We start from the raw sequence: 26,619 nt of genomic DNA, 5'->3' as shown, positions 1-26,619 counted from the left end.
CTCTAGACCCTTTGCCAGCTTTGTTGCCCTTCTTTGGATGCGCTCCAGCCCCTTAATGTCTTTCTTGTAGTGAGGGGCCCGAAACTGAACACAGTATTCGAGGTGCGGCCTCACCAGGGCCGAGTACAGGGGCACGATCACTTCCCTCCTCCTGCTGGCCACACTCTTTCTGATACAGGCCAGGATGCCATTGGCCTTCTTGGCCGCCTGGGCACACTGCCGGCTCATGTTCAGCCGGCTGTCGACCAACACCCCCAGGTCCTTTTCCACCAGGCAGCTTTCCAGCCACTCTTCCCCCAGTCTATAGCATTGCATGGGGTTGTTGTGACCCAAGTGCAGGACCAAAATGAGATGATGCTTTTTAAATGAAATGCAGGTATGACTATTGGACCACCTATCAACCTGTGTGCTGGTAACAGTAGGGCTGGACAGCATCCCTGAGCAGTCTGGCAGTTCAGGAATGTCTTTTGGTCCCAGTGGGCTTCTAACCTCCTGTGTTAAGATCTTGCTGCTGCAGATAAATGGATTAACCCTGGGTAGATATCCATAGCGTCACCATTGTCACGCTGCATTTGGCTGTGTAGACTTATCTTCAGAGAGCGCCTTCTCTGTTGCACTGATCATGCTCACATATTTATCAAGCTAACGTAGTCCCTTCTGCCCTTTTACTACCTCCAGTCATTCGTACAGTTTCTGCTCTTAATGCAATTTATCTTTTCCCCTGTAGTCCTTAGTACTATTTTTTCAGCTGAGAGGTTAGAGGTTTATTTTTTTTTTTTAATTTAAAGATTCATATTAAAGAATTAAAGATTTTAGAGGAAGACTTTGGGCACTTTTAAATGCCAGTATTTATAACTCAATTTAAATTTTAGTAAGGCAAGTCAACAGCAATAAAGACTGCTTGGCTTGTGCTACTTGCTAATTACAGTAACAATATGTACACATAATCTTCAGCTGTTTTATGAATGCACTGACTTCCTTGTTGAGGAAGAATTGTGTGGGTTCACAACAATAGAAGTAAGTGTCATTTAATATGTACAGTTGGCCACAATATTGGATAAGCTATAGACAGAGTTCCAACTCAGAGGAGAAAGAGACCTTCGGGCCAACTGTTGTTGTATCACCAATGTAAAGGAGTGAACCTCGTTTAGTGGGTCATGCTAAACTGGGCAGGCGGAGAGGGAGCGGTAAAGGCCACTTCCAGCTCAATACTGTGACCCAGCAGGGGTTGTGGCAACTAGCTTCATCCCTGGTGTGGATACGTTTTGAACTCTAGGTCAGCTCAAACTTGGCTGAGCTTTGATCCAGGAGCCTCTACCTATCGTGGAAACAAGATACTGTCAGTCTAGTGATTTGGCAGCATTTTGTTACTTTGGGAAGCCCCAGTTCTCAAGCCAACATATTTTCAAGGAGCTCTAAGTTGGAAAAGAAACTCCTGTGAGTAATGCCTGGTGACATCCATTTTCTTTTCTGCATTTCCTGAATTCTAAAAATAACATTTTGTGTGTGGTTAGCCCCGGTGATTTTGATATCTGGACTGTCTTGACCATGTGCCGTATTCAATTCTGCTTTGTGAAATGGACAAGGTGAGGTTAAAAGAATAGTGTCTTTTGAAAATACTTTGGATACCACTTAGGTGATGACTGAGCTTTGGCAGGGGCTGCCCAATCAAGAAATCTGCTGCAGTGCCTTATTTAAGAGCAGTATAATGGAGTGAGGAATTAGGATTTAATGCAAGGGAAATGTGCAATGTGGGTGGGTCATGCAGATGGATTTTGGTAGGGAGATGAAAAAGCTTGCTGCAGTCACAAACACTAAAATTGCAGTGGTGGTACTTGACTGTTAGCAGGCAGGAGAGATGTTAAATCTGATCTAAATCAGTGCTCATTTTTTCCCTAGATGAAAATGACTACTTATGAAAGGTTAGAGGATTTATGAGGGTGTCAAAACATATGGCAGATGGGCTGGATTAGGACTCATGAGTATAGTAATCCAAATCCTTTCTGCCAAGCATTACAGAGGATCTCTTCCTGCTGCTGGGCTACACTAAGTGTACACAGTCAAAGGAGCACAGGCTGTCAGGAGGCTCAGAGGAAGAGATGCTAGTGAAAGTGCTTGTCCGAGCAGAGTTCATTTTGAAAGCACTTTATTTGTAGGCAAAAGTCTACTGGAGAACTGATTATATTATTTAATTTTAATAAATTGCTGTAACCAGGTTTTTTTTTTCCTTTGGTTCACTATACAAAGCCTGGAAGAAAGTAAAATTAAAATATGAGCTAAATCTTTCTAATTATCTCTGACTATATTAGTACAGAGGGGTAAAAGCTGTGCAAAAGTCACAAGTGTTGAGAGAGGTAAAAAGGGGAATGAGTCTGTCATTGCCTTTCTGAGCCAGTGCTATCTATGTGTGATTTAAAGAAGAAAAAAAAAAGCATCCTGCTTTAAGTTTTTATGACAGAAGTTTAAGTGTTAGGAAGGATTTTAGTTTTGGTTTTAGACTAAATCCGGAGGATCTCCTTTGAAATCTGAAAATTTACAATGGCGCGTCAGTGTTACACAGGTTATTGGTAGCTGTAGTTAATGTGTAGTTAATTTTAAAAAGATGTAAAGCTACTGGCTTTTGAGAAGACCCATGTCTGAAAAAGTTTCTGGGGAAGGATGCAAACCATCTTTGCCTGAGGCAACGAGATGATATTTGCACTCTGCTCCTGTAGCCAGTTAATTAAGCTAAAGAATCCACCAGAGCTCCTTCTCTAGTTAACTATTGTTTTACAGCATGATAAAGTGATAGGCTGGTTAGGAAAATTGCCTACCAGGATACCTCTGAAGTCCATGAGTGAATCCTTAGGTATTTCTTTTGACACTGGTGTAAAATGTTGTTTTTTTTTTAAAAGTATTGTTAAAGCATGAAACACAATACTATATATAGATATGTTGTGTTCTTTGTAGAACCAAGAAGTGTGAGGATCTGGACCTTACAGATCTTATATTCAAGCTTAAAAGGGAGGCTGCAAATAGTTACTCCAGCAGTGAGGATGGATTAGCTCTGAGGTACAGATTGTTTGCATTCTAGGGCTAGGAGCAAGAGGCAAGCTTTTCATTGTTGCTGTTTTACTATGTATGAAGACGATCTGAAAATTTTTAGCAGGTTTCTCCTCATTATCCACAAGGAATGTCATATCTGCTCTAGCACGGTTTTGTCAAAGAACTTTGTAACGTGAACTTTCTCAGCATTTAATTGAAAAGTGCAATCATTAGATCTTTAGGAAGGGAGACTTTCTTCCAGTTGTTAAGTAAGTATTAAAATAACAAAGCAGTCTAAGCAATCCATGAAAGCTCACTTCTCATCTGTTAATAAAGTTTCACTTGCTTAGTATTTGGGATGTCTTAATCTTTTGAGTGGTATATAGCCTTCCAGCAAAGACCTGCTCTGAATTTCTAATTAAAACAAACAAGCAAATGGATAAAAAATTCCATCTTCCACTTCCCAGACTCTTTCTGTCTAAGCAGCCTCCTCTTAAGAGACTAGAAGGGTGAATAAAAAGAGCAAAAAAAGGTCACATTTAACATTTGAGAGTTGTTTATGTGCATGTTTGAAGGAAACGAGTTTGAAAATAGTTGAGCCAGAGGGGTGGGCAGAAAAATTTTCATGTAGCAAAATATGATGGGAATGGAAGGACAAGTTGAACTAGGGACATAAGGTTTTACTATGAGGGCATACATGCAAATCCATGAAATCTGAATAATCTTTTTATTCCAAATATAAACTTAGTTGGGAGTTTCGGTGGTAACCAATTTACACAGCTTTATAACGTTAAAAGCATTTAAACAGTCCTGGCAGGTAGGGATGAAACAGTGTCTGAGATGAGTTGCGAAGTATTATCCAGCTTACAAATAAAAGTACGTTGTTACAGTAGGCTTTCCAGGGAGTACATTCATCATAAAGTGTAGATGTGGGGTTTGAGTGATTTATTACCAAAAAATTGTTGATTTTCCAGGATATAGAAATGTACAAAAGCTAATAAATCAAACTGGAATTAATATGGCCAATGAAATATGTGGACTCAGGCTTTGCTTCATATATAAAAAGTGCCAACATTTTTTAGGTGGTTCTGATATAAGTATGTAAATATTCTCATTATAAGTTTGTTTGTTCCCTACTAATGCCTCCATTGAATTCTTCCACATTACCTCAAAATTGAATGAATTAATCTAACTGCCATTAGATATTTTAAACTTCACAAGGAGAAACTCTACAGAAATGTGAAAAGGAATAAATTTCTTCATGAGATAAACAGTATGATGACTAGACCATGTCTTGTTACTGGAACATCGGTAACCTGATGGTAGAAAACTATTAATAATTGACCGAAAATGGAGCAGCACAATCATCTGTATTTCATGATATCAGGGGGAGACTAGTCCCCCCGCAAAGGAGAAAAACGAGCTGTTTGAAAGAAATAAGATAAAACATTCCAGTGTGAGGTCCTGCTTCTGAATAACTGAGGAAACATTGAATAACCATTCCAGGAATGGTAACCTGATGGTAGAAAACTATTAATAATTGACCGAAAATGGAGCAGCACAATCATCTGTATTTCATGATATCAGGGGGAGACTAGTCCCCCCGCAAAGGAGAAAAACGAGCTGTTTGAAAGAAATAAGATAAAACATTCCAGTGTGAGGTCCTGCTTCTGAATAACTGAGGAAACATTGAATAACCATTCCAGGAATGTGTAGTGTGAGATGGAAGAAATCAGACCTAATAAAAAGAAAAATTATTGACAAATAATTTTTTGTAATGATGGGGGAAAGATTATCAAAGTGCTTACACTGTATCTGGAGCTATTTGGCAAATAGTTTTTCTTGTCTTACAAAAGGCATCTGAGAAATTGAAATATAAAAATACACATATTTTAGCTTTTACAGATTCTTCTGCGAAGAGAGAGTAATCCAAAACAGCTTTCATTTAGGGTGCCTGTGTAATTGAGAGCAGAACTTAAGCTCATCAGTCTTAGAAATAGGTGAGAAAATCTTGCTTCCTGATTATAGAATCATAGAATCATAGAATCATTGAGGTTGGAAAAGACCTCTAAGATCATCGAGTCCAACCGTCGACCCAACACCACCATGTCCACTAAACCATGTCCCTAAGCGCCTCATCTACACGTCTTTTAAATACCTCCAGGGATGGGGACTCCACCACTTCCCTGGGCAGCCTGTTCCAATGTTTCACCACTCTTTCAGTAAAGAAATTTTTCCTTACATCCAATCTAAACCTCCTCTGGCGCAACTTGAGGCCATTTCCTCTCGTCCTATCGCTAGTTACTTGGGAGAAGAGACCGACACCCACCTCACTACAGCCTCCTTTCAGGTAGTTGTAGAGAGCAATGAGGTCTCCCCTCAGCCTCCTTTTCTCCAGGCTAAACAACCCCAGTTCCCTCAGCCGCTCCTCATAAGACTTGTTCTCCAGACCCCTCACCAGCCTCGTTGCCCTTCTCTGCACACGCTCCAGCACCTCGATGTCCTTCTTGTAGTGAGGGGCCCAAAACTGAACACAGTATTTGAGGTGCGGCCTCACCAGGGCCGAGTACAGGGGGACAATCACTTCCCTACTCCTGCTGGCCACACTCTTTCTGATACAGGCCAGGATGCCGTTGGCCTTCTTGGCCGCCTGGGCACACTGCCGGCTCATGTTCAGCCGGCTGTCGACCAACACCCCCAGGTCCTTCTCTGCCGGGCAGCTTTCCAGCCACTCTTCCCCAAGCCTGTAGCGCTGCATGGGGTTGTTGTGGCCGAAGTGCAGGACCCGGCACTTGTCCTTGTTGAACCTCATACAGTTGGCCTGGGCCCATCGATCCAGCTTGTCCAGGTCCCTCTGCAGAGCCTTCCTACCCTCGAGCAGATCAACGCTCCCGCCCAACTTGGTGTCATATGATTCTCATTTAGGCAGAAGTGGTATGTTTCTGCAAGCATTTGAATAAGTAAGCGCTTTTGGATGTGGCGAGGGGGAACCCAACAAGCAGCTCCAGCTGGCAATTGTTGACTTATTCCATAAATAAGTGGAAGTTCTTTGAGTCGCTAGCATGATAACATGGGTAGGTGGAGGCAGCTGCATGTTTCACATTGTATTACTAAAATGGGTGTGAAGATGTGAAAGGTTTTAAAGCCCTTATTTAATATGGTGTGCTTGAAGGCAAAAACCCAACATATTGTTTGGCTGTGAGATGCAAAATGAAGTGGGGCTTTCAGTAGTAGGCAGATCTGAAGGCTCCAAATGATCACTGTAGTTAATAGGTAGGAGCTGGAAGACCTAAACATGGAATCTGTGTCTGTTTTCTTCTCTGCCTTCTTGGAAAGTTTATTTGCTTCTCAGGTGGAATACCTTAGGAGAGACTTTCATTAGGGAAAATGGAGCTGGAACATTCTTTAAACTTTAAATCTAGTTAAAGCAAACTGATGTTTTGGCCACAGCCAGGAGCAAAGAAAGCATTTGGGAGGTTATGTAGGAACCATTGTAAAGTTCCATAAATCCCTTTAAAATAAAGAGTTTTCAAAGGGTTACACAACTAAATCTTAAGCAAGGACTGACAGCCCTAAGATCTCTAAAGGCATGACTGGTACAGGCTTGATATAGCATAAATGAAAGAGCCTGTTCTTTTAGTCTATGGTCAACAGTATACCCCAACATATTGTGATCCAAATGTCAGAGACCGAGATCTATAGTGCTTGTTTCCATTACCAAAAAAAAGTTGTATCAGATATTTCTCTGTTCCTTTTGTTTATAATTTACAGAATTAAACACCTGGTGTTGATTTATGCTGATTTTTTTTTTTTTTTTTCCAGAGAAAGAATTTGACCCTCTTTTTCAGCATTGGTTTATTGACCTCCTGGGGGACTGCACTGCTGGGTGTCCGCTTATACTGGATGGGCAACAAGCCCCCAAGTTTTTCCAATTCTGACAATCCAGCAGCTGACTCAGACAGTTTTCTCACACGTACGCTGACCTTCTTTTACCTGCCAACCAAGAACCTCTGGCTGTTGCTGTGCCCAGATACCCTCAGCTTTGACTGGTCTATGGATGCCGTGCCTCTTCTGAAAGCAGTCAGCGACTGGAGGAATCTACACACTGTGGCCTTCTATGCTGGACTCCTCCTCCTTGCCTACTTTAGCTTGAAGGGCTCCAGCAATGAGAGAGAATGCAACGGGAAAACTGTAATGAATGGCAAGCAGAATGCTAATGGGCATAGCTGCCACTCAGAGATGGAGTACAAGACACTGGAGGTGAAGTCAAGCTTTGCATCAAAAGAAGAGAATGGTGTAAAAAAGCATGAAATGCAGAAACTGCAGCTTCCTTCAACTGAGAACATTGTCATTCTGTCTCTGTCTTTGTTAATAGTGCCCTTTGTTCCTGCCACAAACCTGTTTTTCTATGTTGGCTTTGTAATAGCAGAGCGTGTGCTATATGTTCCTAGTATGGGCTTCTGCCTGCTGGTTACAGTAGGTGTCAGGGCCCTTTATGTCAAAGCCCAAAAGCGCTTTCTGAAGAACTTGGTTTTTTGTTCCACTGCTGCATTAATTGTTTTCTATGGACTCAAGACTGTTGTCAGGAATGGGGACTGGCAGAATGAGGAGATGCTGTATAGATCAGGGATAAAAGTAAACCCTGCTAAAGGTAATTTTTGCTCTTTATGGTGAATGTTTTATTTATTCCTATCTGTCTTTGCCTTTGAATTGTCTGATTTTATCAACTGTATCTAAAGAGGTTACTTCAGGAAATGTCCTTTTAAGTTGCAGTAGTATGTACATTAGTAAAAAATGAGGAAAGCAGGAATGTGTTTTGATTAGGTGTTACAGGTTTGGCATTAACATGGAGAAAATGAGATCCTAAGGTAAGAGGATACTTTCTTTTTCATTGATCCTAGTTCTGCATTTTGGAATTAAAGATGCATTTTTAGTTTTGCAGACCCCACCCTGGTAATTTTCCATTTGGCGTCTGGTATCTATCACCCTTATGAAGGTTTTTCAAATGGTCACCAAATGTTCTGTTCTCTATGACTGCAAAGTATAAGAAATAGTAAAGGACAGCATCAGGGAGGTGCTATTTTTTTATTTCATCTGATGCAAATAATGTCAATACTACATAATAAAAATGAGGAAATGAGGTCATATTATTCAGCCTAGGAAATGACTGTAGTTCCTCCTGCATACAAGTACTGTAACGAGTTATTGTGAAATACTTATGCCTTCGTGTTAATGTATAAACGTCAACTATTCGTAACATTGCCCAGCTACTTCTCTCAAAGCTTGTATCTATGCCGTAATGAAATGTGACTACAGCTAGTGTAAACAACATCCAAACAGGCAGTAAAATGGTTAGTTTAGGGATCAGTAACAATGTTTAGCTGTGGCTCTGTGGTTTCAGCATATATGGCAGATCCAGCTGGGATCCTGAACTCCATGTTGCCTGGCTGTACTGCTTTTGGCACACGAGCAAGTTTATATGAGGACGGTCAAAATACCACCTGTGAGTGCAATGTAGGCATTGTCTAAACCTTCGTTATTCACAATTCATCAAAAGTTAGAAGGGATGACTTGATTACTTTGCTTGTCTGTGAAAGAAAAATTTGATAGTGCTTGAACATATTGCATTTGAGTTTTTCCAGTTCTCTGCTCAGAAGCCCATTATATGATGCAAAGTCATCTGCTGATAGAGGTATGCTTCTTGGTTAGACAGTTGTATCATGCCATAGTCTAAAAGCTGTGATAGTAAGAGGCAAATGCAGGTGTTACTGTGAGCTGATAGGGAGTGAAAAAGTAGATTTGGCAGATAAGGTGCCTTGCAAAGCAGCATTATAGTAGCTTGCCAATTGTCAGTCTGATCTTGTAACTCTTCTTCACATGCTTTGTCGCCCTAGGTAAAATTATTAAACTTGTTACTGCAGTAAGTGACTTTGTTAACTGTGAACAAGCACGTCCCATTTCTTTTACTTTTTTTCGAAACTAGTGCAGGAGGGCAAGAAATGAAGAGAAATAACTGAACAGCGAGACAGCATCCCAGAGTGATTATATGATGCTGTGAGATTTACCAGTTTAGTGACGATGTAAAGCTTGCATTAAAACGTTGGCATTCCTTAGAAAGAGAAGAGTGTGTGTGCACTTGATTAAATAGTTAATGTATGTTCCATTTTTGTCCTTGGTGGAGATCCCCAGATATCCCAGACTGTATTAATAGTTGTCTGCTTGCTTTGAGCCAGTTTTTGTGATTAAAAAAAAAATAATTCTAGTTTTTGTGCAATAGTAAGATTGGCTGCAGTGTTGTCTGGAAATTAGACTACTGGGTATTATGCTCCCAGGAGACAAGGCGAGCTATTTTCATCATACACATCTCAGTATGCACAGACTTACGTATATATGATTGTCTGGTTTCTTGCCATATAAGCTAACATTAGGTTTCTTGTAAGATATGCAAAAGCAAAGACAGCATGTCAGTGTGGTGATATAGACATGACTGAGCTGACTGTAAATCTCCTTAAAATATCCTGTTAAACTTCTGCTGAATATTTACTAGCCCACACACATTCTAACAAGGCTGGGTATCAGAAACTCCCGGCTAAAGCGACCTGTCACCCAACTCTATTCATTATTGTGAATACTTCCTAGATTATCCCTGGCTTTGACTATGCTAATTTTATTTTCTATTTCTCACAGAATCAGGCAAGCCTGACTAGACTAGACTGGCTGCCAATCCCACCAAAGCACTAGGAGATCAACAATTCAAACTACTCTTCAGTAATTAAATGAGGTTGACGTAGGAAAAACAATTTATTTTTGTTTGCCTCTTTTTTTTAGTTTTATGAATGCTAGTGATAAATAGGCTATTCAGACAGCGAGACAATAGACTGCTCAGTCAAACGGTAGAGTGGAGAAGTGTTTTCTTTCCTTTTAGACTGTTAAGAAGAGGCTGCCACTCCTCATTCCTGTTTTCCTTGACTCACAGATGTTTCTCCTCATGAGTATTTTCTTACTTCTCATCATTTTTGAGCGGCGGGATCATTTTCCCTTACGGTTCTGCTTTTCCTCTCTTCTCCTGCAAAGAGCTTCTGAACAAGAGCTTCTGTCCTAGGCTAAAAAGCAAAGAGGGATCCCTTCAAAAACTCCCCCTGTGGGAACCGATAAAGAAGTAGAAATCCGCAAAGACCGGTTTTGCTAAAGGAAGGAGCCGATCTGTTTTGTTCCAGATCCATCTGTATTCTGGCCTAGCAGGATGAAAGCCACTCTGCGGCTGGATGCTGTGCGACAGCATTGAGCTGATGTGCTGTACTAGTAAGGTCATTTGAGAGGCAAGCTATTAGTACAGGTGCATTTGTGTGCTAATGCAGCTGAACTGCTTCAGAAATGGAGTTGTCTGACATGGTGATGGTTTATAATCAGGTCCTCTGCGTTGTAGTACGCGTAAGAATGTAGTCTCCTCTGCTGCTGTGGGACTTGCAGGCAAAGTTGTTCAGCGGCTTCTCCATCTTCAATCCTCAGTGAAGAAATGGGCAATCAGCGCCCTGCCACCACTTTCTTCTGGCCCCCTCATGGGCGCCTTCCAGGCAGTGCAGGCAGAGAAGTAGCATTCTGCCTCAGGTGAGAAAGCCCCTACCCCCACAGACAGCCACAGCCTTTCTGCAATTTACATTTCTCCAGGCTGTTCTTGTCAACCACTAACAAAGTGGAAAAAATACTCAAAAGCACGGTGCATGGCTCATCTTTTAAACCCCAAAATACATCGTGGGAGAGTCAAGTGAGTAGAAGGTGGTGATGCTGCCTCCAAGCCACCTTGCATGTGCTGGCTTTCCTGGCTGCCTTGCTATGTGGCAGGCAGCTGCCGGCCCTTAGCTGGTGGAGTCGTAATGAGGACTTGGAATGCCTTAGCTGCATCTGTTACTGGGCTTGTTCATCTGCAGTTTTGGTTATGACTAGTATTTCAAATACCTTTAAAGTGATCTGAGCTTTGCCTCATTACAGTTTGTCAGCACTTGGGGGAAAAATAGGCAAGATTAATTAATGTAGTTTATGGATCCTGAAGTGGCTCTATACATGTTTTGACACTAGGGAGAGAAAGGTGCAAGTGTTTCTCTGTGCTGCCTTCAACTTAATGAGCAGCCCAACTGATATAAAACAGCTCACATTATTTGAGTGTTCCTTTATAGTGAAGGAAGTCTCCCAAAATGTAAAAACAAACAAAAAAGTTAAAAATGGGTGGTAGCTGTCATGTCTTTTTCAATTAGACTGGGAGTCATTCTGTGATGATGATTGCCTCCTGTTTAATATAAAATTATAATGACACACAAAATAATTGTTCTCATTATGCCTTGTTATCTCTAATTTTCTCTGTAGCACCAAAAGTTGGCTTCAAAAAGCATAATCTTTTTCCTCCAGGCCATTTTGTACCTTGCAGTCCACACCATAATGATCTTTGATGTTCAGATATATTTGCTGTACTGTTATAGGCACTGATTAAAGAAGTAGAAGATAACAGAGAGAGGCTTAGACAGTTAGACTGCTGCAGAGGTATTAGTTGCTTGGTCATATTTACTGATGAAATTTTAGTCTCCTGGTGTTTGCTGTGACATTTGTAAGTAAGCTTTGAAGATCCTTCCTGGAACTAGTCGACCTGCTACACCAAGTGGGTGCTTAACTTTAACCATGCGTTCAAGTCTTGCTAAATTCATATATGTGACTACTCTTTCTGCAATGGAACATACAGCAAGAAACAGATACTAAGCTGCTTCCAAAAGCAGTATTACGACATTATTGTGGTGCTATACCCAGCCTGATATGACCCATCTCGCACATGGCACTGGTTTAAGTTGGCATTAGAGCTTTTGGCTTCAGAACCAGTTCTGTATGTTGCTCAGATGTTTGTCATTGTTCCATCACGTAGTGGTGTTAATGAAACATCATATGTTCACATCTTGGGCAGGTCAGTGGGACTTGAATATGTGATTCATTCCTTTCCTGACTCAGTTCTGCAGGAAAAAAAAAAAAAAATTCCTTAATATCTGTTACATGAAGACAAAGTTGGGGTGAGAGGGTTGAGTTTCTTGGTTCAAATAAACTCTACTGTGGGAGTCAAATTGCCTAGATGTTCCTGCTAGGTTATTGACACAAAGACTAAAAAAAAAAAGAAAAGAAAAATTCTTTCTGGCAAAATCATTCAGATCACCTGTGGTTTAAAATTAATATCACCTCTTATAGTCCTACTTCGAGTTAAAAATCCTGTTCTTAGCATATTACTTCTTACATCAATTACCCTGTTGTTCTCAGTGGGCAGCAATAAGACCAAGACATGGTGTTGACAGAGAAGAATATAGAAATTGTTCCATAAGAATATAGAGAGCCTCTTTCCTTCTATCTTTCCACTCTTCCTCCTACTCCTAGTTCTCATGAATGTGAATCATTCAGTTTTGCTTAATGTTTTCAGAAGATATCCTAATACTGAAATACTCTTCTGGAACAACGTTCCTTTTCCCTGTCCTACTTTTCTCTTCTTTTTCCTTTGCAACAGGGTTGTGAGATCTTCCTGCCTCATTCTGCTATATTCATGCCTGTAGAGGTTTTAAAGAACTTCCTTTGCTTTTTTGGCATCTTTGGCATAGCATTCAGCCTTGATCAGTTTTACTCCCTGGAACTTAATGGATATTTACCTTTTTTCTTTTTTTTTTCCCCCCACATTTTTTGTTTTTTTCTTTCCCTCCCCCTTATCAGTTTAGCATAGGATTGGTAAGGACTGCTTCTGTATGTGTATGTGAATGTCAAGATACGAATATGAAGTTCAGATTGTGAAGCATCTTAGTTGAACAACAATGTATGGACTAGCTGTATGCTCATCTGAGCAGTCATTAAAAAGTAGCAATTGCATTTTTGTTTCATTTATAGTCTTAAAGTCATTTTATGTAATTAGTTTACTGTTTAGTTTGCTAGTACCATCTGCTAAATAAAATTGAAGGAATTCTTAAAGCTGAATTTAGAATTTAGCTTATTTAATCTCATTTATGTAGCATAATACTTGCCTTTTGATCTGAACTGCAAAAAATATACTTTGTTTTTAGTATTTTTTAAAACCCCAAATTTCATTGTTATCCGTGTTGAAGAGTTTGTAGTGTTAATTTCCTCTTTATTTTACTATTACTAATGCAGCAAGCAAATGTATTTGCTATATGAACTATTTAAAGCATTAGCGTAGGGGAAAAAAAAATCATGTGAGTTAGTTTTGTTCCATTTACATAAATTTGTTATCGTTAAAAAGGCACCCAAATTTGTTCTTACCCAAGAGTTGCTCCTCTGATTAAAAAAAAAAAAAAAAGAGAGAAAAAAATCCATGCCTGTCATTGTAGAGATTGTATGCTCTAGTTCTGTGCACTTGGGTAGAAGTAAATACTAGAAGCTGTTTCCATCTGATTGGACAGCTTGCTGCTGTTATCCTTATCCACTCTTAGGAAATAATTTCTTGCTAACAGTAGCTGTCAGTAAGAGGTCCCTTCTTCAGCAGACAATGAAAATACCAACTAATAGTGCAGCGAGGAAAAGTAGTTACAATACCTTGTAATAAACTAGGTAAAGAACCCATATTTCCCTCAAACAAAAAGGATGCAATAAACCAGTACTTTCCATGATTATTAATATTTTTGTATCACTAGTGATGACTGGAGACAAAAGGAGAAGAAATATTTTCAGGTATGGCATTCTTTGAATATGCTTATTATTAAGAGCTTACATTTTGCTGACAAGAAGCTGGGTTCTCTTGTACTACCTTTAGAGTTTTGTTTTCGATAGCTAGTGCTCTGGCACACAGCTAGTTGTTCACCACGCTTTTTTTGTGCCTCCTAAACAGAGTAGTGTGTTTTTTAACAAACACCACATTGGGCATTTAAAAATACTTTGAGCATTTGGGATTGCATTTCAATGTTTTGGTGCATATATTCTTTTTTTATACGCAACTTGGCAGTAAAACTCCAACTCATCTTTGGGCCAATAGCCCAAAATATCTCTCTGCACAGTAATTATTTCTTGCTCCTTTGGTTCATTTCACTTCAATAATAATAAAATCACTCTAAAAGTGGTATAATATTGCAGTGAATGGAAAATGCTGTTTTTGAAAAAGAAGGCTTAAGAAAGAAAGTAATTTCAGTGCACAGATTGCCATAAACCAGCAGATTTTAAAAATATAAAACCTGCTAATAATTATGCATAGAAGTTTTGCATAGTATCACTGTTAAGAAATATCAGTGATACGAGCATAGCATCTGGAATTAGGTATTCACGAGTTTGTTCTAGGTTTGCTAATGAGCTCTTCTTTAGCCTTTGAACAAGCCACTTTAATCTCAATTTTTCCCTCTGGAATGGAACTCATACTACGTATTTTCATTAGACATTGGATCTTTTTTTTTAAATTTTGATGATTCATTATTGTATTAAAACCTCTCCACATTTATGACAGTATAATACACCTTCTAAGCTGGTTGCTAAATAAATATCAGGATACATAGTCGTTACAGTGATTCTTGGCATACTTTTTAGTCAACTTTTTAAAAAGTAATTGTCAGAGAAACTTAGCACCAACTAATCGTCAGTCTTCCCAACACCTTCACCAGAACTTTCCGGTACTTAATCTTTTGACTAAATGTTGCATGGATATTTTCCTTGACTTCTGTTATTATTTTCAACTTTGGTCAGAAACTTAAGTTTGGCTATTCTTTTAAGAAGAAATTACTGTAAAGGTAATATACCTTCTGTCAGTGTTGTAAAATGTTTCTAACCATCAGAAGTAACCCTTATAACAGCTACTGTCTGGGGAAATGCACTCGATAATGAAATGATCTTATATAAGTAAAAAATTCAAAGGTTATAATTATATATTAGAAATATAATTAGTAATATATAAATTTATATGGCTATATAAGCCTGTTATTTGATAGGATATACCATGGTAAATTTGGTGTCTTTTTTATAACAAAAATGGCAGAATTTGAAGGAAAACTGTTGTATAGGATACTTCAGATTTCTTGAAATAAATAGGAAATACTTTTTCTATCTGCCGCTCCTAACAGCTTTAAAAGAGAAAGCTCAACTAGTAAGTGAACCGCATAGAATTGTTTGAAAGTTAAATAAAAAGACTATTCTCTGAAAATAGTGTAGGGCTCTAAATAGGTGGTATTGCTGCCCTGGATGATTAGAAAGTGTAGAAGAAATGTCCGTTAGTAAGTTGTTTGGGAAACAGCCATAGTTACCTAGAGCATTTGAGCATCCCACAGGCAGTCCAGCCTCAGCAAAAGAGTCTGGTTATGCTAAATATGTTGGAGAGCCCAAGGAAAGTGGTTTACACTTCAGTTCAAAGTCTGAATTTATTCTCCAGTGACAGTGTTCTCTCTCTCAGTTCTTCAGTAGTGCTGTAATTTCCTTTGAAACCCAAGTCACTGTGGGATATCTGCTTCTTCTTCAGCAGGATACCAGAAAGCCCGATATTCTTCCTTTATATATAGAGAGGACTGGAAACAAGGATACTAATTTTTTTTTCCCTTGAATGCAGTCCAACAGCATCTCTAATCTGTGAATCCTAAATAGCAGGGGGATAGGAAGAGAATCTGTTATTAACTACTAGCTAGACTTTTTTTCCCTTTGCATATACTAAGAATTTAAAGAAATAAACGATTTTGAGACATGGACTCTATTACCCTGTTTTGAGACATGGACTCATCAGACTGTTATTTCTTCCCCCGCCTTTCCTGAGGTGCTCTGCAAAATCGTTTGACAAACTCATCTGTGCTAAAAACTAGAGTGCAAAAAAACCCCACCTCTGGTCAATGAGGGATTAGCTTTGGCAAGATGGTTTTTGTAGCATATCAAGTGAAATGGATTAAGTTCAGTACTTTCTTTGCCAGAAAACGATAGATTTTATTTTCGAGTTCGATTAAAAGTCAGGCCTTCGGTTCATATTCTTGTGTTCTATGGAACTAGCATGATTTTTTTGGATGGAAAGAGTTACTATTAATAAGAGGAAAACAAGATTATCCAGATTGGTTCTCAAACTGAGCATGTTTGTTTAAATGCATGAGATAGTCCTCCAATTATTTCATTATTTTACCTTTTTTCAAAATATATCAACTGTGAAAAGCTTTTCTTTACATACTGATTTTCACCATGGGTTACATGTCTCATTTGCCTATCCGTAATGGATTTCATACCAGTACACCCTGAGGTCCCATTACATAAATCTGGTAGAGAAACTAACCTTTAATGTGGACAGGACCGTAATTTACACACATGCCTCTTTATACCTCTTCTGGCAGTGTAAAATCCCAGTGTAGATAGATAAATACAAAATATTTCATTAAGATTTCCAGTACCCTTCCTTTGTAACAGGGAGTTTTATTAACACTCAAGCTTGGACTGTCATCATTGCCAGCCCTCACACATGCAAAAATTAAATGATGGCTGATGCAATTATAGTGTGCGCAAAAGGCTTGCACATAGTTGTGTTTTAAATTACAGAAAAGATCACAAAATAGGGGGACTGAGTGCTCGATGTCCTTTCCTTCTTTTTGCTTGGATGCTCTAGCGCACTGAACTTTTCTTTCAGTTCTTAGAACACAGAAGATATTTGGAATATGAAATATTAAAGATGCTAGTTAATCATTTTAGTATCTTCAGTTTCACTGCTGGCAAAAGATGGAGAAAGTAATTTTATGCCCCATCTTCTTCCCTGCCACCTATATTTCCATACCAGTGTGGATATGCATTGGCTGGCAAAGCTTCACAGGCTCTGTCTTGCCTTAATAAGTGATTTAAAACAAAACAAACAAAACCATACAACTTAACTGCCATGAAAAGCCTGCTTCCTGGATATGCACTAATTTGCCTTTTCCAAGTCTGACATACCTCGTCTGAGCCCTGTGACAATTCTCTTGCTTTGACAAACCCTAGCGCTGATTTGCCCCCCTGCCCCGTGGCTCCTCTGGCACGTTTCCAGGACACTGTCCTCTCTGTTACCCTTTCCTGGAAAGGAGCCAACATGATCCATCTACTTTTAGCTTTGAGGACCAGGGCTGTCATTTCAGTCAGTTAAGTGCACCCTTGCATTTCTGCGGGAGGCTAGCTTACAGTTCACCACTCGGGCCATAAGTGATGCTTTTGAAATATATCGTAGATAATTTTTTTTTAGAACCATGCCTGCTGTTTAAAAAGTTGCATAATTTGACAGATTTAGGACATGGTGACCTCCTTGCCTGAGTCAGTTTGGTGCTCTGAAGAGTTCCTCAGGGTTAATCCTGAGGTGTCTGAGACACCCAGAGTTCTCCTCTTCCACTTGTATTTTTCTGCTGCTCTGGCCTCTTCTCGCTTTCTTGAATGATTTGAGTCCATCGCCTCTACAAAATACATTTCCTTATGAGAGTTTTGTGTCAGTGCTGTTCACTGCTTGGTTCCTGACCCTTGTGAAGTTTCGTGATATGGGAACTTTATGACAGTAATGGCTTACAGTGTTCACACGCTTGCAGTGCAGGCATAGCTGATAAAGCTGTGCAAACAAAGGTGTGATTGGGCTCTGCTATGAATCAGAACAGTGACTAGATTAGATGTTAACGATACTGTGATCTGCCTTTTCTCTTTTTTTTTTTTTTTTTGCCCCCTAACCTGGATCAGTTTATTTGTTTGATTCATACCATAGCCTTCCCAAAAATCATTTTAGCATGAGGGACAAGGTAGCAGAACTGAATGGACTGGAGGGTGGTAGGTGCAGGAATTCCTTAAAATGGTAATTTCACCAGAGCCGCTGTGTCATGAAACACTCCCCTGAACTAACCTCCAGCAGCTATCACCTTTGACAATGGGATTTCCATTGAAATAAAATGTAATCTATCAGTCTTTTGTTATTACCTTTCTGTCACATGAAAAGCTATTTCCTGATGTGTTGGGGTGTGCCAGCACAGCTTGGAAGGTAGAAAGCTATTGTATCGTTAACAAGTCCGTGGTCTTGCAGTACTTTTAGCTTAATCAGGGTATCTTCGTCAGAGTTGCAACATTAAACAAAACTGAATTGTACAAAGATTGGGAAATGGGAGGATGTATCCAGAACAATGTGTGTGTTGGTGTTGTGTTTGTTTGGTTTTTTTTATAAAGAATACCTACAAAGTTGCAGTGAGATTGTGATTTCTAGTTTGAATCTTTTTAGAGGTTCTGCAGTATGAGCAGTGGCTTTATGGGCTGAATTTGGTTTACAGGACAGCTTTGTCTAGACTATTGTCTTTCTTTTGTGGGAGAAGTGGAAGGACTGTCCATGTAGCACGCTGGCTGCACTGAGGCAGCTCCTGGGAGATGTGAGATGGTACCTCCATCTGAGAGATGAGTGGCTGGGAAGCATGTTTCTTCCTGAACTTGTCTGTTGACTAGTACTGAGCGAGGGCTATGCTGTTAAGAGTTTCTATAATGTTACCCTGAAAATATTTTACATTGTTCATACATAACTAAAAGCAGTAAGGAAGTGTTATTTGATCCTGTGGCACCTCAAACGGAAGTACTGGCAAGAATTTCTTCACACAGTAGTCTGTCACGTCTGGTGAATCAGGGTGTCTAGCAAGAAGGAGGAGTACGTGAATATACCTATCATTTTTCTTTGGTGGCTTGCTTTATTCTGGGTGCTCGCTAAAGACTCTGTTAATGTGATATTTACTATTCAGCCAGATTGTGGAGCTCTCACACGCTTGAGATTAGGTTCATTAAAGCTAATTGGATTACCAAAATCTGCAAGTATGTCCTAGGAAGAATGAGGAGTCCATACTCTAGACTATACAGAGTAATTGGTGAAGCCTAAGAACACTTTACCAGCTGCTCAGTCTCATCTCTCAGGTTCATTGAGCTGACAGAGCCACTGTGCTATCCTTTGAGGAGGAAAAGTTAATTTTCTGTAACATAGCAAGTGGAACGGGTATATCGGGCAGTGATGCTGAACATAGTAGAGAGTTTCATGCATTCATAGCCATTTGCATCAGCGTTTCAAAACTAAGAAACAAAACTGAAGCACTGCCTGCCAAAAGTCAGTTGGTTCAGTACCCATGCTGACATGGTGTTGGATAGCTTTCAGAGCTCTGCATAGTTTTCAATTATGTTTTTCTTTCACCTGCTGTCATTCCAAAAGCCCTGGAATTGATCAACAAATGAAGTGTTGAACAAATGATATAAATAACACTCTTTCTTAATAAAAAGAAGACTAATATATAAAAGTTAGGAGGTGGTAAATCTCTAATACAGTCTGTCTCAACATTACCACATACCCACTGATATAAAAAGAAAATCAATGTATAAAGTAGATTAAACTCATAAATTATGGGTATATAGAAACCATTTATCCCTTTAGGAAACAAGAAACAGGGCACTTTTGCTGTTGAGTTAGCAAAATGAGGTAACTTGATCAAAATGCGTCTATTAACAAGTGAAGTTTTTAGAGGAAAATTATTGCAAATGATATGAATGAATTTATGACATTTTGAAAATAAAATCATAATTTCTTTGGAATAATAGGAAAAATATAAATACCTTGTACAAACCATAATGCAGAACTTATGCAAAACCTGTTCCGCTTTCAAAGTAGTAACTTTTAGCATTTACATGAACTTTTCTGTTCTCAAACCACTTAACAAACATGATCTAATTGATCTTCTGAATATCGTTGTGAGAGATAGTGGGTCTGTATTGTAGAAAAAATATTTAAAATGTTGAGCTCTCTTCGTTGCCTTTTTTTTGAGCGTGCAGCTGAGCTTTCAGAATTTTTATTGGGGAAACCTATCGTGCCTCTGTTCATGAAACTCTTTCCCCCTCTAGAAAAAGTGATTGCCTGATGAAATGTGAATGCTAAAGACTGGAGCACCACTCTGCTTTATCAAGTAGTACCCTTGAAAGGAAAAAGCCACAAGCTGCTGATGAATTTAACCTTTCGACAAGGACGAAAAGATGTTGTTCTTTATAGCTATGGTTATAACCTTTTAAATGTGAATGATATAACTAGTGCTGTGCTCTTTCTTCATGCGTTACCCAACAAAGGTAATTTGGAATATTTGGATATTGGAAACTTATTCACCTCTGTTGCAAATCTCAGCCTTTTTTTTTTTGTCCAGTAGGATGAATTTTCCATTTACAAACATTGGTCTTAATGTTTCAACTTATTTCTCATGAAGTAGACCATGCTCAGAAGTCCTCAAAAGACTCAAAGGAATGTCAGATTTTACAGCTTCTTTTTTTTAATTTTATTTTTATTTTAACCAAACGCAAGCTTTGTCTGCTCCCAAATGTGTTTTAGGAAGGATGACCCTTTAACAGAAGTTAAGAACATAGATCAAAATATAAAATGCATGCACAAATATCAGTGTTCCCACAATGTTTGAACTGTCAGTAACTTAGTTTTCTTGGCCCTCATTTTGTGAGAATACTAATTATATGGGGAAATGTTCCTTACATCTCTCTTCTGTATTGCAAGAACGCTTCCTCTTCTTCCTTTACTTCGTTCCTCCAAACGTTATCATGCATTTATGTTCCATTAGTGTCTAGCTGCATTGTTATAGTAGACACTGTGCAAAGCCATAGTGAGACACAGTCCTTGGCAGAAAAAACTTGCAATTAATGGGTGAGTAACAAATGTCAAGAATACAAATAGAAAGGCATCAGGAGGTGAAGCCTCCTGAACAACAGATCTGAACAACAGACCAACGACAGAGCTGGGAACAGAATATACCTCTTTTAATTCCCAGTTTAGCACCTGTAATTTCAGGAGGAGGGAGCTGAATCTGATGTCAGGAGTGTATCTGTTTTAAAGGTATAAACTTGAAGAACATAAGAAAAAGAAATTTTTTTTCTATGCAAGCCACATACTACATTAAGTTTATTTTTACTGAGGCATCCTCTGCTGTCAGCATTGTTCCGCAAAATTCTCTAATTTTTGAATAGTCTGTAACCTTAGCAGTGGTCTAGTGCTCTCTGTAAGGCAATGCGTGGCTTTCAGCTGTTAATGTGGAGCTTCAGATAGGTGGTAAAATGAACAATTTGGTTCATAAAATATCTGATCTAGAAATATTCAGTGTAGGTGCTAAGAATGAATAGAAAAACATACTTAGTGAAAGTTCCAAGAATATTCAATATTCTGTTTGCTCCCCTTTACCATAGAGCTGAGAGATTCACAACATGCTGTTGCACTTGACTCTGCCTGCATTGTGGTGATACTGTCACAGGGTGAGGTGGCAATGTGAATACTTGTAATTCAGGACTTCCATACTGATAGCTGTAAAGTGGTAATTTATAGTGCAAAATGAAGAAGTGTTAAAAACAGGTGGTAAAAAGAAAAAAAAAAAAAATGTCCTAAACTGGAAACCTGGATTGTTGTGCTCCAGGAATTAAGTCCACATAAAAGTTAATAGCAGAAGAGAAGAGGTTATTTCTTTTCGGTTTTGGTTTTATTTTATGCTCCAAACTTTTAGAAGTTACTTTAGTGTTCATCAAACCTTTTATAGTGACAGCTCCATGTAAACTGACACCCTTTAATACACACAGTGTGGTCAAGGCCAAGGGCATCTTCCCCATGCTATTTTTGTCACTTTATCAGAAGCATCACCTGGAAAGTAGTAAAAACTCCTAGTTTTCCATAAAGTTATTTTAGTTCTTTCAAATTTGATTCCATTACACTGATAACTACTTAAGTGACTGATTTCAGGAAAAAAACCCGCTGAAAATAAGTCATACTGTGATATAAATTCTTGGAAGACTTCACAACATCTCAAAGTGGGAAGCGTAATTAGTACCGTTTCCTCCTTGTAATGTTTTAAATTTTGTCATACTGTTCCAACCTGTTTCCCTCTGATTTTCTTACTCAACAAGTTTGTAACAAAAGAAAACATAAAACTTTGCACCAACTGTAATGCAAATTTCAAATATTGAAATAAAGATTGAATAAATATATTGAAATAAATGCTGTGACCAAAAGGAGATTATGTAGTGTGCTGTACCGAAGAATTGATTTATATAAAATGTGCATATCTTACTTCTAATTGACTTGTAAGCCTTGGAAGGGAAGAGAAACAAATGGAAAATCCTTTTGGACAGTATTTGGAAACAGAAGAAGGTGTTTAAGAAAAGTAAAATTAGAATTCTCACCCTTCTGTTATTATCCAAATAAATGTCTTACCAATGATAATGGCTAGGAATTTCAACAGGTTTTGAGAAGGATGCTTCTTTGGAGCTTTACAGCAGCTGTTGGGCCCACATGCTTAATCATCTTTGGTGAGCTTGGAAATCTAATGTCTGCAAAGTAAACAGAGGAGCAGAAATAACTTTTTCATGAAGTTCAGATTACTGATGGTTTAGGGGGAATATGGAAGGAGCTGCACTGTTCATCAACCTGATGTGGCATGTTTTTATATCAATCAACATTACTTTTACAAAGTAAAAACACCTCTAAAGTATTGATAACTGTGTTGATAATCACCATAGTTCTCCTTCCACCCCATTTTTGGCAGGGGTACAATGATACCTCTCTCCTCCCATTCTTTTATTTGGAGGGCTTTTCTTCAAAAGCCTGTCAGGTAAAAGCCTATTTCATTTAACTCCTTTAGGAGTTAGACTCAAAAATACTTTCTCTTATCACCTTTTCATGTAGTTTGGAATTGTGGGATATTTTTCAAAATTGCACATATTTGCTCTTTAAGGGGTTTTACATAAGTTAAGTGGGTTGGTTGTTATGTTCTTGGTCATGCTTGCTCTTGTCCTTTACCATATGTGGGAGGTAGGCTTTCTTTCCAAAAGGGAAGAGAGAGATCAGTACTACTCAGAATTAACAAAAAAGGCAAATGCTGTTTCTCTAGTGAAATTGAACATGAAAGGAATTTATAAACTTTTTTTTTTACTTTGAAGTAGGACAGATACTTTTTTTTTTTTTAAAAAATTACTTATCCTGTCCCCCCTCTGTAATGGGATCATGGAAGTATTTACGTTGCTAAAGAAATTGTTACTGCTCTGAAACGGGTTGCTTGTTCAAATATCAGATTCGGTATTTCTGCTGTGCTAGTGGTTTTTTACAATCAAGGATTCAGTTTCTGAACTCCCTCTGCATTGAGATTCTTGTGTTAGTGTCCCTTATCATAAATGCTGCTCAGGACCGTCTTTTTCACGCCTGTTACATGGGAGCATAAATGCAATTGTGATAATAGAGAACAATAGACCTCTTGCAGAACTTCCAAAAAACAGATGTCATTGCAATTAAAAAAAAAAAAAAGAAAAAAAAGGGTTTTTTTCTGGACCAGCATCTCTTCATCCCTAAACTCTGTTTATGAAAAAATAGAAATGATAATTGTTATGCATTCACTTCTTTTTCATAGATGAGTCAGGAGAAATGCAGAAGGATTGTAAAGAGAGGGAATGCAACCTGGAACTGCTATTATTAATTTCACAAGCTAAAGAATAGTAAATAATGCACAAATACCTGTAAAGCTCTGTAGAAGTTTTCTTGGCTTGATGTGCATTTTTCTGTGAACTGAAGTTGCTGGTTTGGAACTGCTGACAAGTTGATTACAAATGACTTGGCTGTTCCCTAAATACTTCAGTCTTTGTTCAACTAGTTTGTTTCACTCAAGTAATAATCCAGTTCACGTTTTTTGATGCATTCATCAATCTGTGTTTTAACTTCAATTTTGTGAATAAGTCTGATAGTTTAAGGTGAGAACAGTATTACAAAACTTCAGTAATTTGTTGATGTAAATTGTGAATGTTGTGTATCAGTTTTTTAAACTTTGAGTCCTACATTTCATTTCATCAGTTTTCAAGTATGTTTGCTCCTGGTAAGGTTTACAAAAGGCAGTGTTTGCCCCCTGGCATAACATACTGGGAAAGACAACTTATTCCTTTTCTTTGCTTATTATTATTATTTTTAAAACTTTACCTGGTTGTATGTTAGTGATTTAATAGAGGATTTTATTTGGATTTTTTTCCTCTCCATGTTTCAACAGAGGTGTTTTGACAACAGATATGTTAACAGGTAGAGAGTTTCCAAATAGATTTTATTATTATCTAATTTTTCGTGGATTATATAGGGGTGACAGGTAGGAAGGAGAATCCTCCTTTAATACTTTGTGTTATCTTTGTTAATGATTTGTGATTTTATGTATTTTTTTTTTAAAGCAAACTATTGGATCAAGTAATCAACACACATGCTTTTACACCATCTGAGTGCTTTTCTCTGATACTTAACTTTGTTGCTTTGTTATTTCCATTTCACTGAATAGCATAGCATGATCCTTGATTCAGTAGAAAGGGAAAGATTGATTTAAATGAAGATATTTGCACACATTCATTTCCATGTCTCATTTGTTTTCATAATTCAATTGCAAGCTGAAATTTCAGCTGTTGTCTTTAGTAGGATGTACTTCTTAAATCCAGGCAGATTAGATTGGACAACATTGTTCCTGCTTCACTGTGGTTTGTCTTGCTCTCTTCCAGAATGAAGGTGCTTAAAGAAGGTTTAATATGCCAACCTGGTATTTTTCAGGCTTTTAAAATCTTAATCCTCAGTTTCAATGAGATAGTTGAGAAATTAATCATGTTAAATTTGAAGCTGAAATTTGTCATATTCATTTTCATTTTGAAAGCAATTAAATGCCTGAGAACTTGACCTACTCTCACTGCAAGGTGGCATAAATGTAATCTTTAAAGTTTAATAGAAATCTAGTTTGATATGGCCAAAATGATAACACTTAAACCATTGTTTATTTTCCTACTTAGTGCTACGTAATTTTTCCTGCTATTTAAAAGCAACAACAGCAACAAAACCCCTTTAAAATGTTCCGTTTTCCTGCAAAGAAATGTAACTACCATAGGAATTCTAAACCTTTAGGAAATCTTTTAGTTTATAATTGGCTTAGGATACAAGATGATGAAATGGATTTAATTTTTAATATGCCCATTTATATCGAGTATGATCTATGGAAAAGTAGGCAATGAAGTAAAATTTGAATGGATTGACTGTTTTGTAGGTGTGTGAGATATATGAATGTTACCTTTGTTCCCATGCTATGATGGAATATTATTTCTAAAAGACCTGGGACTATTTTGGTCTCGTTGTTGGTGCACAGGGAATTAAGCAGCAGGCAAAAAGTAAATATTACAAAGCTGTTTCATTCACAGCTTGCTTTTTCTCTGGTGCTGAATAGGGTCTCCAATAAGGGAAAAATTGAATTTGTAATTAAAGATTAAATTGTGGTATGTATATATACATACATATATATATACACACACATATATATATAATGTGTGTGTATATATATGTATGTATATATATATACATATAAATACTTTACCATCTTCTGAATATTAAATTAGAAAATTTAAAACTGGAAAATAGTTGAGTGCTGAAATTTAGTTGGAGTTTGTTTTAGTGTATGTTTTTAATTGGGGTGTGGCTTCATGACCAGCTATAATTTTGTTTCTATTTGTGAATGTGCACATAGTTGAACCAATGTTGTTACAGTTTTGCAGGAGAAATTTGTCTTGAGATATGGATTGAGGAACTGGATGCCAGAGATGTAGTTAATAATTGAAATTCTTTGTTCTTCCTAAGGTTAGTTGCACTACTTAAGACCAAAAAGGAGTGAAGTTCCCTGAGTAGCTAATGTAGCCTCTTTTCCGTGTAGACCATCCTCTTTTTCTGTCCCTCATATACCAATGACCAAGAGGATATGGTTGCTGCAGATAACAGCTGTTTGTAACTTCTGGGGCTATGAGTATGATCTCTACAAATAAGCATTTATTCTATAAAATGTTCCATGTAGCTTCATCTCCTGCCAGAACTAGGTCATTCATCTAACTAATTCTGTTTTTAAATAGATGTGAAGATTTATACCAAGCTTTTATAGTTTGGGGAAGTAAAAAGACCTTGGTTTTCATGTTTCTTTTAATGATAAATTGTGAGATTATTGTGTTTTATGTTTGCTATTTTCTGCTACTATCACTTCTTCTAGTGTATCACATTAAGTTAAATTAATCATTTGCAGTTTTACAAGTTTAGACAAAAGTCTAAATGGGATACATTTCAAATGAAAATGCAGATTAAATATTGATTGATATTAAAAACTTGACTCAGGTTATTTTGCAGAATGTAAAATAAAGTACTGTCTTATAAATTATGTTAACTCAGATAAATAATAGAGCGTACAGCATGAAATGAAGTCTAGAGGAGAAACTACTACATTTAACAGTGTTAATAGGGTTTTTCTAGTCTAACGGATGAAAAGATGAATCGAATCATTCTTTTATACGTCCTTTCATTTACTGAGCTTCAAAGTGGTTGGGAGCAAGTAACTATATAGCAGGAAATTGTTATCAGTAGTCCAAATGGTCATTAGATGTAATGCTATGTTATGGAAGATCAGAGTGAAAACAAAAGTAGCTACAGATATATATGCGACATACAACTGCAGGAAATTGGATGGTCGTGTACTGCAGAAGCAACATCAGAGTGTGTTTTCACAAATGAGTTTTTAAAAAAAAAAAAAAAAAAGGGGGGGGGGGGTTTTTTTTGGATTTCTTTGATTTTTATGGATT

At 37.9% G+C, this 26,619-nt stretch overlaps 1 protein-coding gene across 1 annotated transcript in view; it reads left to right on the top strand.

The window, feature by feature from the left end:
- The window catches only part of TMTC2 (transmembrane and tetratricopeptide repeat containing 2), a 188,273-nt gene that overhangs the window by 69,282 nt on the left and 92,372 nt on the right, over positions 1-26,619 (top strand). Inside the window, 1 exon segment of the mRNA XM_019473561.1 lies at positions 6,847-7,675. Coding sequence (XP_019329106.1) covers positions 6,847-7,675 — 829 coding nt within the window.

The sequence above is a fragment of the Aptenodytes forsteri genome, unplaced genomic scaffold (assembly GCF_000699145.1).
Source record: "Aptenodytes forsteri isolate BGI_AS27 unplaced genomic scaffold, ASM69914v1 Scaffold71, whole genome shotgun sequence".
NCBI lineage: Eukaryota > Metazoa > Chordata > Aves > Sphenisciformes > Spheniscidae > Aptenodytes > Aptenodytes forsteri.
The sequence above is the reverse complement of the archived record's forward strand: the minus strand, read 5'-3'. Positions and strand labels throughout refer to the sequence as shown.